This window comes from Crocuta crocuta, unplaced genomic scaffold (genome assembly GCF_008692635.1).
Source record: "Crocuta crocuta isolate KB4526 unplaced genomic scaffold, BGI_CrCroc_1.0 scaffold457, whole genome shotgun sequence".
Classification (NCBI taxonomy): domain Eukaryota; kingdom Metazoa; phylum Chordata; class Mammalia; order Carnivora; family Hyaenidae; genus Crocuta; species Crocuta crocuta.
Genome location: NW_027531318.1, coordinates 3357669 through 3370356, shown reverse-complemented (window position 1 = coordinate 3370356; position 12688 = coordinate 3357669). Strand labels below are relative to the sequence as shown.

General features: G+C 40.9%; 1 protein-coding gene across 4 annotated transcripts in view; it reads right to left on the bottom strand.

The window, feature by feature from the left end:
• Positions 1-869: 869 nt before the first annotated feature.
• Positions 870-12688, bottom strand: part of NRP1 (neuropilin 1) — a 138619-nt gene continuing 126800 nt past the window's right edge. For 2 of the 4 annotated variants that reach the window (XM_077771764.1, XM_077771766.1), the window contains exons 14-17: positions 9479-9753; positions 8908-9004; positions 6513-6563; positions 870-4400 (exon numbers count right to left, since the gene is read on the bottom strand). In XM_077771764.1, coding sequence (XP_077627890.1) covers positions 4111-4400; positions 6513-6563; positions 8908-9004; positions 9479-9753 — 713 coding nt within the window. In that variant the 3' untranslated portion in view covers positions 870-4110. The remainder of the gene's footprint in view (positions 4401-6512; positions 6564-8907; positions 9005-9478; positions 9754-12688) is intronic. The other 2 variants (XM_077771765.1, XM_077771767.1) reach the window with 1 other exon arrangement.

The window sequence follows — 12688 nt, the reverse complement described above, 5'->3', positions numbered from 1 at the left end:
CAACAGTTATAATTACCATTGGGAAGCAGAAACATTATGGAATGTTACAAAATCCATTTGATTTGCAAAAAGACCCAGTGCAATTCAGCCCAAGTGGCAATTAATAAGTTATTAAGGAAGACAGGAGATGGAACAATAAATAATTTTCATGCTTTAAGTGTTTCAACCCTCATGATACATTTAATTCCTGATTTTGAGAAGTATCGTAGAGTGATGTAGCTCGTTAAATCCAGCAAGAAGGACCTAGCCTAGCAGCTAACCAGGGGTGACAACAGGGTGAAAAACATCTATGTTTAAGGCCTTCTTAAACATGAACTAGAGAGAATATTAATTGAGGGCATTTAGCATTTTTCAGAAAGCATCTCTAGATGAATTCTGATAGACCCCTTGCAAGTCATCATGTTTCCTGGAAACATCCCTGAAGGTAGGTAGAATTTAACTTTGGTGAAGTGATTACCCAGCACTGTCTCTCTCTTCCATGCAGAGAGACTTGAGAAGCCCCTCAATAGGGAAAATGTCCTACTCTTGGATAAATCCTGGAAGATGCAAAAGGCAAAAATGTCCAGAGAAGCAGGAATATTGATTCCATGCAAAGAACTGTGCAGAGCAGTCTGCTTCTCAAGAAGTTCCTATGTTTTCAAATTTCCCTCTAATCAGAGGATGGTAAAAAAAGGATTGTTGGTCTGTGGACAGTAGGGTTGTTGGAAGAAGTTTGTAAAGGGTCCTAACTCAGCATGCTTTGGCTTAGCACTTCTGTTGCTTTGTTTTTGCTGTTATTATTATTACTATTACTATTATTTTGGTCTCATATGGAATAGAAATTTTCCTAAGAATTAGCAAATGCCCAGTTGTAATATCTTGCTCAACTTTGCCTTACACCTACATAGGCACATGCATAAACTCTGTCAGTTTATTACCTACTTTCTATAAAAACAAAACTTACCAACAGATATTTGTGAATTTCATTAAAAAATATTTACCAAATGGAATAAAGAGCATTTGACATAAAATTTGGGTTTGAAAAATTTCTTTCTTTGTATAAGGCTTTCTATATTCCTTATCCTGACAGTGTCCAATTTGGGTCAGTATTCTACTTTAGTATATGTCTTCTTAACCTTCTCTTCCTTTTAGGATATACTTTTAAAAAAAAAAAAGAACTTTAGGGGCATCTCGGTGTCTCAGTCAGTTGGGTGACTGACTCTTGATTTTGGCTCAGGTCATGATCCCAGGGTCGTGGGATGGAGCCCCATGTGAGGCTCCACTGAGTGTGGAGCCTGCTTGGGATTCTCTCTCTCTCTCTCTCTCTCTCTCTCTCCCTCTGCCCCTCTCCCCAGCTCACTCTCTCTCTCTGTAAAATAAGTTTCAAAAAAATTTTTTTAAAAAAGAAAAAGAACTTTAAAAAATCTTGGAAGTGATTCAATGTTGGAATAATACCAATTTCTTTAACAAGAACAAAGCTAATATAATAAAAGCCATCAGGTGTGGGTGTTTTATGAAAATGTTTAATTCAACTGTTTCTTTGGAATGTAGTAGTCATAGTTTGGATCTAAGTTACAGTTCAGTTCTATGTGGTTTTTATGCTACTCAGTGTCTGAGAATACAAATGTCATTGAAAGTTAAGGCTTCGCTGTTCATTTTGAAACAACAATTTACAAGCGTCATATTGTCATAGAAAATAAAAATTTCTGTAAAAAAAATTTGCACAAAATTTTATGATGGTACAAAACATGAAGCAATCATATACCAGTAAAATGAAAACATTTTACTACAGAAAGTCTTATAGATTTCAATAAAGAAAAAATAGGTTATTTTACACCTTTAAAAATTACGAAACAATCTAAAACAATATAAACTGAACATTTTGTAACACTGCCTTTACAAATTAATAACTTTATAAACATATAATTTTTAAATATATTTATCAGTGCAAGATACTTTAAAATTTAAAGTTGCAGTATCATTTTTCCTTGGCTAAGGACAACTAAATCTGTTGCCTTAAAAAAAACACACACACACACACACACACACACACAAAACCAGGTCTTGGTGCTTTCATCCTGGTATGATTGTAACAACTGAACGAATGCCTTTGGGAATAAAAATCTATTCTTTTTTCATAGTGATTGATACTTTCCTGGAAACAAAAGACATTCATAATCCAATTAAACCAAGATGAATGGACTGACCCATCCATGATGCAAATGTGACTCCCACAAATGCATCTGAATGAGAGCTCGAGCAATGTAAGGAGGAAATCTAAAAGTTCTTCTGTGCACTGGGGCCTGATACAACTACACTGAAAACAACCATAGCTTCTTTGGATTAATTTGCATGCTGTCTGATAATTACGTCTCTGTGCTGTTGTTCTAGCTTCTGTCTTACCAGCCCCAAGGTAGGCTTTTTCTTTGTGAGCCACTGGAAGTTTCTAGGTGCATTCATTCAAGTCTCTGTTTTTTCAGAGTTGCTGCTGAATGGATGTTTTTAAAGATTTGTTTTGACTTTACTCATTTTCTTTCCCATCTTATCTTAAAATACTTCACCCCAGGCACCAGATTTATAGTCACTTTCTTAAATTAACTGTTCTTTCTTCCACTTCCCTTGTCTGATTCAATAGCAAAACAAGAGGTTTTTCAAGGGTCATTTTGCGTATTAGGATGTAAAAATCTCTTATTTTTGGATATTTGGTGAATTGTATTCAGTCCTTCCTTTGGGTCTCACCTGAAAGCCAATTAGTATTACTTCTTCCCTCAGCTTCTCACTCTATTAAATGCAAACATTCCTATCTCAGATCATTTTGATTGGAGCAGACAGACAAATGGCTTAAGGAAAAAAGATACTGTCACTTTAACCAGTTAACAAGAAAACCAAAGTTAGACTTTGGAGGGCAAAGTTAGGAATTTCCCTTATTTATTTATTTTTAAACATAAAGTCTAGCAAAATTGCTTGCCATTACCAGCAGGTTAAAGCTGCAAGTTTCTTTTCTGGACAATGGCAAATGCTTAAATTCTAAGAGAGAAAAAAGACAGAGAGAGACAGAGAGAGAGAAAGCCAGAGAGAGAGAGAGAGAGGAGAGAAAGAGTTTACATTTGAAAATACATTCCATATGAAAGACCAATAAGAGAGAATATTGCAGCTTTATACAAAAGGGTCAAGAGACATGAAATTGAACTACGGAAAAAGCAGAACAATTAAGCCACATTGCCAAATCTTCGAAGCCCTTGCCTTCCCGGGGGCTGACATCTCACACTAAAATATACTTTCTTCTTAGTCAGTGGGCCACCAGGGTTTGATTAAAGAGTAGGGCTCTTACCAGCGAGAAACAGAGTGGGTTGTTAATGTAACACAATGAGAACCAGTACAAACAAAAAGGCACTTGAGAGGACATAGACTAGCCAGTGCCAAGGATTTTTCGTTGCGGTTGTCGGCAGTACACGTTGCCAGCAGTGTTTGGTGATGGCACGGTTTCTTGTATGGAGTTCACAAGCACGAGGTTTAGTACAACACTGGAAAACATCAAGAAACTTTGACGGTATTGCTTTGTAAACAGAGCTGACACACTATACTGGTACTGAGGCTACAGCACTTTAACATAAAACATCCTAATCCTTCTTTGCCTATGCACGACGTGGGCAATTATACACAAGTACAGCTTCAGGAGTCCACTGAAGTGCGGTTATTCTAATATATTCTGGGCACTGGGCTACAGGTAGCATGTCCATCAAAAGGGCCCCACTGAATACACTTGGTGCCAGCATCTTGGATTTTGCACAGTTTCCGAAAAGAATCCGTAAAAGGAAGAGGAGACAGAATGGGGAGGGAGAGTCGAAATGAATCATTAAGTCATTCATACTTGGTCTCAACACCAGCATTGGATTATTCAAATGAAACCAACAGAAAAAACTGACTGTACATGATTCCGATTGCGAACACAGCTAACTTGTTCATGTCTGTCGGCCGTACTCATGGATGCTCCTGAGAAAAGCCTGGCTCAGCGTCATCAACGCACTTCCCAGCCTGTACAGTGAGAGAGATCAACAACAGGTTCCCCAGCACGTTCAAGTTACGTCCTTCCCCTTCAATTCTCTGACTTGTCTTTTCATCTGTCTGCCTTCATGCCTCAGAATAAGTACTCTGTGTATTCAGTTTGTCCTTTTTCAACTTCACACCATCCACGAGTTCAAAGTTGTAGTTCTCCAGGGCAGATAAGTTTCTTTCAGACATGCCGTTGTGCCAACAGGCACAGTACAGCACGACCCCACACACGGCACCCAGGAGGACGCCCAGGGCGCTCATGGCTATGATGGTAATGAGGATGGGATCCAAGGTCTTCAACACGTTGCCCGGTTTCCTGGAGATGTTCTCATCGCCTTCTCCTGTGCCTTCATAGCCTGGGGTGCTCCCTAGGGAAGAAGAACAATTGGCCCCGTGAGCACTGCCAACATACCAGATGAAAGTGGACAGAAGAATAGACAAAAAGGAGAGAAAAAGCAAATCCCATGCTCCAGTTTTGTCTGTCCTCTCTCAAGGGCCTGTGGGTGGTCTCTGAGGTGGGATTTGGCTCCCCCATGGCCAGGAAACACCAAGATTTAGAATCAAGGTATGGGAGGGGAGGGTCCTGGGGAGTCGGTGCTGTGATTCTGATAGCTCGGCACATGGAAGTAACTGATTCTGGACATACAGTGAGGGTTATGTTCTAATTGCATTCAGATTTCGCAAAGCCCACCATTTGTACTAAATGGTAATCTGTGTTTACAGTCCCTGGTCAGATATGTGATCATCAAGCTCTGCAAAATGCTTAGTCACACAATTGTCCAGTGGGGGGATTTGACCATGCCCTGTGCATTTGCCTAATCTCCAAACCAGACACAAGGAAACCTTCCAAGCTGCCCTTTCATGTGGCGCTGTTTCCAGCATGTCTGGGCATCGTTTACACACATGTTTGTTCCTCCACATGTAAAATCCTCAAGTCAGACAGAATCCCCCCAAGTTGACTGTGGTTTCACTCAAGAAGGAGGAAGCTTTCAGGACAAAGGGGATGCTTGCTGCTGACATTTCAAATGGGTTATGGCTCAGAGCTAGAGATTGTGTCCGTGTTGTGCTGACTGGAACACAGTTAATAATCAGCATCTTTGCAGCGTTGGTGGTTTCACTGGAGACAGTTATTCTGCTCTGCAGCTCAGTCACTGGGGAAATGTTTTCTTTAGAGTGGAACATGAGAAATTATTAACATGGGAGCTCTGAGCCTAATTATGTGGTACTAGAAATGAGACTAAAATGTTAATGCACAACATGCAGTGTTTACTTAATGGTGTTCTGATCAACAAAGATTCCAATCAAAGAAAACTAAAAATATGAGATGCAACTCCCTAAACAGGGGAAAACAAGCCTTGGGGCATATTAATATTCTCTCCCTTGAAACATTGTTTTGAAACAACCTCTAATAAAGTTTACATCTCAGTGTGGGCTATGTAACTAAACTAAATGAGCTGCGTGTTAATGTTACTAACGGCATAGTATAGTGCCATATTTATCTGTGTCTATCAAGTCCAAGTCTGACTATAGCCAGTCCACATTTCTACAGGCAACAGGTGCTGATGCTGATGGACAGGACACAGAACTGCTGGCAACAGCTGTGAGTGATGCCGGGGCAAGTGTCCAACAACCCACAACTGCTGGCTGGGACGTACAGAAGCTTCTAGAAATAAGATAGCACCAGGCGAGGCCCAACTCTGATCAAATGTCTTGTATTTGACTACAAAGTAATCAAGGAAAACACACATTTTTAGATTAATTGGTATAAGGTCCAAGACTACCACCCAATTAACTGTGCTACTTAAAGGCAAATCACTGATCTGAGTTTCAGTCACCTCATCTCCAAAACGAGAATGAATACGCTTTAGAGAGCATAGAAGATACATATGTAAAGTGTGTGGGTCATACTAGCTCCTCGATAAGTCCTTGCCATCATCATCAATCATCATCATCATCATCATCTTCATCCACATCACTGTCTTCATTAAGCACAAAGTTAGGGTTCCCATGTAGAAGATGAGGCAAACGGATGGCTGAAACACAACAGCTTATCACAAAAATTGGGCTCCAGTTTTTAAACATCATGTCTGGATATCAACCAGGCAAGAATTTAGGTTGGCTTCAAATTATCGTGTGAAAATCAGCCCTTGTCTCTGGGTAGATCGTAGTCTTCACCGATTTCCTACTTCTACAGTTGTAAAGTGAGAGTGTTTCATGTGGTTATGCTCAAGGGGCTCTTCCAGCTCAGACAGGGCAGGGCAGGCACACGCCCCCAGGGCTCAGCCACTCCCCCAAGCTTCTCTAGACCTCTGGCAGCTTAGAAGTGAGCACTCTGAGCAGCACCCTGGGCAGAGATGTTTATTTTATTTGAACTGCTTTGATATACCGCTGCACTAAACTTCCGGAAAGTTGCTTCATAAAATTTACCATGAAAGCCATAGTAAATTAAAAAAAAAAATTGGTCAGCAAGAAAAATTTACCTGTTTCATCAATTTTATTTTCTGGGTTCCTTTTATCCAGGTCTGCCGGTTCTGACAAGTGAAACAAAATCGAAAGAGATATTTGAACTGCCAACAAAAGTTAATACACACAAACTACATAAACCTTCACACACACACACACACACACCCCTACCTCACACTAATGGTTTTGCTTTATATACTTGGGGGTTTTTAGTCCAATCCCACCCTACCACGTAACTATAGAACAATGGAGAGGCAATGTCAAATGACTGGGATATCTGTGTCACATCGAAACCCAGGTACCACAGCGATTCAGGTTGTTTTAAGAGAAGAGTGGAGGGTGATGGTTTTGGCACCTGGAGTGTGGGGGAAATTTGATGAAAATAGGAAACAGTAGTGGAGTTGTGTACATGGCTACCATCCTGGCTTTTGTAGGTAACTGTTTCCTAGCTCTTTGAGGCAAGAGACTGTGTCCTGTGTCTTACCAACAAAACTAAACAAAACAAAAACAAAGAAACAAACAAAAAACCTCTGGAGGAAGAGTCCCAGTAGCCCATGTAGTTTTGAGTAGGAGGTGGGGAGTTCTGAGTACTTTATTCACTGCTATATTCCCAACATTTACAATAGTGTCCAGAACATAAAAGGTGCCTCAATAAATAGTTGTTGCATAAATGTGTGGATAACCAATAAATAGCTGTTAGTCTCATAGCATCCATAGCTAAATATTCAAGGATATATATTTGATGAATAATTATACAATTATCTTATATCTTTTTATCATGACAGCAACATAAAGTATTCTGACAGTGCTTTAGTTGTGATTTTCTGAGTACAATGCCTTATAACAACTACAGGCATGTGGACCAGTCACATGAAAGAAGAAAGCCCACAGAATTGTCTTAAATCCTCTATATATTCAACGGAGCACTTGGATGCTGCTTTGCATACAATATGCAGTCCATTAAAACTTGCTGAATGGAATTAAATTTGATTTCTTTGCTTTAGGGAGTTTACTCTCACATTCTAAAAACAATTCTCATCTTGGAATAGGAAAGCCTGTGTAACTGCATGAAATGCATATTTTTTAAAAATGTTTATTTATTTGTGTGAGAGAGAGAGACAGAGACAGAGACAGAGACAGAGACAGAGACAGAGACAGAGTATGAGCAGGGGAGGGGCAGAGAGAGAGAGAGGGAGACAGAATCTGAAGCAGGCTCCAGGCTCTGAGCTGGCAGCACAGAGACCGACACAGGGCTTGAACTCACAAACTATAAGATTATGACGTGAGCTGAAGCTGGAATGCTTAACCAACTGAGCCACCCAGGCACCCCTGAAATACATATTTTAACAGCAGTATAGACTTGAATGTGGGAAACCTGTAGAGTAATTGCAACTGAAATATTAAGTCTTAGCATTTCTTGTGAAGACCTGTTAAATAGTATGGCATTAAATAGATTTCCTTACATAGTACAAAAAAGCAGATCTTTATTCACTGCTCTTTTCCCCCGATTTCTTTAATTGACCATATCAAATTATTGTCACTTTAGGATTACATATATTCAATATATTGCATAATAAAAGCTTTGTAAATTGCTGAAATGACCAAAAACCCATTACAGCCAACAGGCCCCCTTTGTCTTAAATTTGCCCAATAGGCTTATTCCATTTTGTTATAATTAACATCCTATTATATGATATATAGCAAAAGTTTAAGTGTGGCAAATGGAGCTTAAGACTAATTACTGTGCTATTACATTGCCATTAGTGATTCTATTTATAATTACATATCAAGAACCAGGGAATATGAATTGGTTTTCTATGTCAACTTTCATCTATACATCCAGACCAATAAAAACCATAAACTCTAATACTAGGCGAAGTCTCAAAATTTCATTTATTCTCTTGAGTCATTTCCACTATTTTTAGAGTCAGAAACATCTACTTATTTGTAATAAAGCAAAGAATTATAGCTTCTATGATTCATTAAAAATGTAATCTTAATTAAGTTCACTGTGCTCAAAATTTTCAACGGCCTGCTGTTTTGTTTATATACTCAGATATTTGGAATTATCCAGATGTCTGAGTTTTCCGCTTTTCATCAAAATGTTTTGGCATGGTATATATAGCCTGTAAGCTGTGAGTCTTTCTTCTGAGCTATGGTTTTTGGATTCCACATTATTTATGTGGTTTTGCAGGTACAATCAGACACTAAATGAACTAGGTTAGGAAAGGGGGTAGCTAAAGGTAAACTGACCTGATTTAATGCCCTGTTGTATCAAAATACGCATTTCACATGATGTGCCTATAGCCCACATTGAAATTCTAGGTCTAAATCAGTAAGACCAAGACCATCACACGAAAATAATTGTGCCCTGGGCAAGTGCGTCTGGTTTCTATAGCACTTCATACTTACTTGCACAGTCCTCTTGTGAAATGTGGTTATTAATACTAATGTCATCCACTGCAATCCCGCCAAGGTTTCCTTTTCCGATTTCGCCTTCAAAAATCACCTAACAAAATGAGATCGTTTTCACAGTATGGAAATGTTTGGTCCTGAATAGCAGTGTTTACAAATGCTTGTTCAGTTCAGTCTATGGCACATAAATTAAATTCATGAAATTTCACGTAAGCATGCGCTTCGAACATCAATCTACGTTAACTGCCTAGTGATGGCATCAAACTTCTAACACTTTCTTTTTATAACTCAAAACTTTAAACTGGGAATAGCAGCAAATCAAAGGAATGTTCATTGTGGCAGCCAGAAATAGATTATAGAGTAGCATTCTCCCCTTTCTCAGCAAATTGGTTCTATTCCTGTAATGTTGGAGACTGTGAAATACGCTACTAAGATTACGGCAAAATCTCAGGTTCGAGAAATTCCTGAAATCATGTTTGGAATAATTCCCGCCCCTCTTTTCCATAATTTTCTCATTATCCCAGTGTCCCTGAAAGTGCTGCCCTCCCACCCGGGGAAGGGAGCTTACCTGATAAAGCTTCAGAGACTTGTGGAGTAGGACACGCCCTTCCTTCCAGTGGTCTCCTTGGTGTCCGATGGCCATCCAGACTAACTGGTCATACTCCTCTGGCTTCTGATAGTGCAGTTTGACCCTCAGCGTGCCCACATGTGAACCAGACATGTGATACCAGAAGGTCATGCAGTGGGCGGAGTTCTGGGAATAAACCACAGGGCTCACCAAACGAGCCACTTTGCCCTTCTGGTTTTCGTCGGCTTGGGAATAGATAAAGTTGCCATCTCCTGCTGTGACAAAAAGCCAGGTTAGGGAGAGTGGCTGAATGTATGAATCCTTCCTTCAACTCTTCATTCCAGGTCTGTGACTCAAAGCTTCTCCCCTGGGCTGAGCACCAAGAAGCCAAATATGCAGGGAAAGGGAGAGGTGGTGTGCCGTTCTTGCGGAACCTCTTTGGCGCCCGAGTCTGCACTCCGAGCCTCTGTGAGTGGACGTTTGATTGGGAGAAGGCTGTGAAGCAGCACCAATTTGGATACTACATATTTGGGATGTACTGTCACATGGACATGGGCTGTGACTCCAGTTTGTCTTTGCATCATTGCAAGCACACTGAAAGCAGAGGGCAGACCTATTTTCATGCAACTTTAAAATAGTTTCAGCAGCACTGATGTGGCCAGAGACATCAAATGAACAGCTCTGATGTCTTCTTATTTATTATTTGAGCTGGGTGATGATACTTTGGGCACTATAGCTGCTTAATAATAATAAAGTTGCAGTGTTTCCAAATAGTCTAATGAGCTTCTTTTTCCAATAAATTCAGATGATTTTTCCCTTGTTTATTTTAATGGCTTATAAAGTCCTTAAATACACCTGAGAGCTTGAGTCTCAATTCAAGTCCTGCTTCTTTTTGATGTGGGCTTCTGGTTCAAGGAGAAGCAAGGTTGCATATTTGAGGCTTATTGGAACATGCCATTTTGGCAATGTAGACACTTGCCAGGCTGCAAGGACTTACTCTTGGCTTTGCTTTTAATTACCCCCAGTGGGAACATTTCCTCCTGCCACCACCTGGTCTACACACACAACTCATGTTTCACTGTTTGCTATGCAAATACTACTCTAATGCCTCACCTGATGTAAGTGTGAATCTGACACTCGGGCCTCAGTGGGCAGCAGGATGTTTTGTTTGCTGCCCAAGGGGTTTGTGTGTTTGTGAGATAGTATTTCACTGTGCACATGTGGGCATGTCCTTGTATCTGTTCGCCTGTGTCAACGATGTCCAGGTGGAGGTGGATGTGTCAGCGGGCAACTTTCTTCCCTCACCTGGCTGCTTAGCTGAGATTGCACCGAAATACTCTTAATGAAACCAATGGGTGGAATACTAAGAGGGTGCAAATTCCAGCAGCGTGTTTGATACTGTCTTTGTGACATGCTCCTGTGACCAAGGGGGCTCTTGGGATTTGTTTTCTCCACTTCTTTACCGAGGGGGTGGTGCCCTATCTGCGTGACGCTGCCATTTCACTGAGGTGAGTAGGGTGCCAGTCCACCAAGAGGGACAGGTAGAAAATGCACCCATCATGCCTCTGTGCCCAATGCGCCCATCTTAGGGAAAAATACTAAAGTTAGAGGCGCTGCAGAGAGGAAGCATATTTGTGGCGCCCAGGAGGTTTATTTTGGCTAGTCAGAGAAGAGGCGGAAGAAAGAAGGAGAAAACTGGACCTGGGTAGAGGAAAGATGGCTGCTTGAGAAATCTCTCATGACCTCTGCCCCGACACCAGTGTGGTCTTCTAAAAACATGCTCTTGTCACTCCTCTGCTCAAAGCTTGTCAGTGGCTCCTCACTACCTTTAGCCTCTTCACCTCTTCCCGTGGCACCCAAGGCCACACCCCTGCTACATATCTAACTGCTTCACATTGGAGCCTGTCCAAACACACCACCTGCCATCCATCCTCCACGTCTGCACACACCATTCCTAGCTCTCCAGACAGAACTGTTTTTTCTGATCCCCCGTGTTACCTTTCCTGTCGCTGCTCACCCCCACCTTGGGGCACCCTCACGCCTGCACAGTAATCATTTCTCATCCGCAACCAGACTTTGAGCTCCTCAGGGCAGGTCACCCTTCTATATTCCCGAATCTCCAGCGCCCAGTGCAACATCTACCAAGTAATAGGGCTCCTCAAACAACCCTTGTTCAATGAACCAGGGAAGATGTTGGGCTTCAGGAATCATCCATAAGGAGACATATAGCTTTTCTCTTAGAAGTCAACTGCAGAAAACCATGTGGGTTTCCTTCGAATAAATTCAAAACTGAACAGCAGGATATTTTACCTAGAAAGTGTTAATTTAAAGAAATCTCCAGGTCTGATTTGCAAAGTGCAGAATACTGTCTAATGTCTGTCTGTGTGCAAGTGTGCTGGGTGTAGGCTCTTTTCATCTACATTTTTTATGTTAACAAGTTCCTGCCTTTCAGAGGTTGAGCTCGCTCCTCTCTCTCAGCAAATGTTTGCGTTCCTAGAGCTGCAGCAGGCTTTTTCTCATCAGGGCAGACCTGGTACTACAGCCAAGTAAATCTGGGTGTCTGGGAGAACAAAAGAGACAAATCTTTCTGAAGGAATCACACTTCTCAGCTGTTAATCTAAGACAAGCCCTCCTTTTCTGATACTCCAACACATAAAGCGTTGATATTTTTTTCCTTTCAGGGGTTTTATCACAGTTCTGGGTCAGGAACTCTGTCTTCATTTTCTCAATTAGCACTTTACTTCTGCAAGCCTTTTAGCTTTTGTCTGTGGCTAACATAGCTTTTAACCTCCTTTGAATGTCAGATCCTACTGAGCCATTTTGCTTCACTTTGCATCAATTTTTCCACCATTACTGCCTTCATTTCAGCTAATTGCATTTGGTTAATTTGATGCCATTTATATGTACAGTGCCATTTACAGTCAAAGTATTTTAAGTTTTCTAAAACTGCTTGTCTTAAGATTCAATTGAAAGTGTCTCAGAATTGAAGGAGTCCAATTTTATCCAATTTCCTTGTCATTCTCATTAGGCAAAGAGGTAGCTGTGGTGGAAGGCGGCCAATTCAACCTACTTAATGGTTATATTCACTGGGAAAAAAAAGTGAACAATAAAATGGGAGAGGCATGAAGTGCCCTCTGCCCATCCATTGCCTCACTGACCCACTGGCCCAAAGCCTCAGCACGGGGCAATTTTGCTTAATGAGATTTCCCA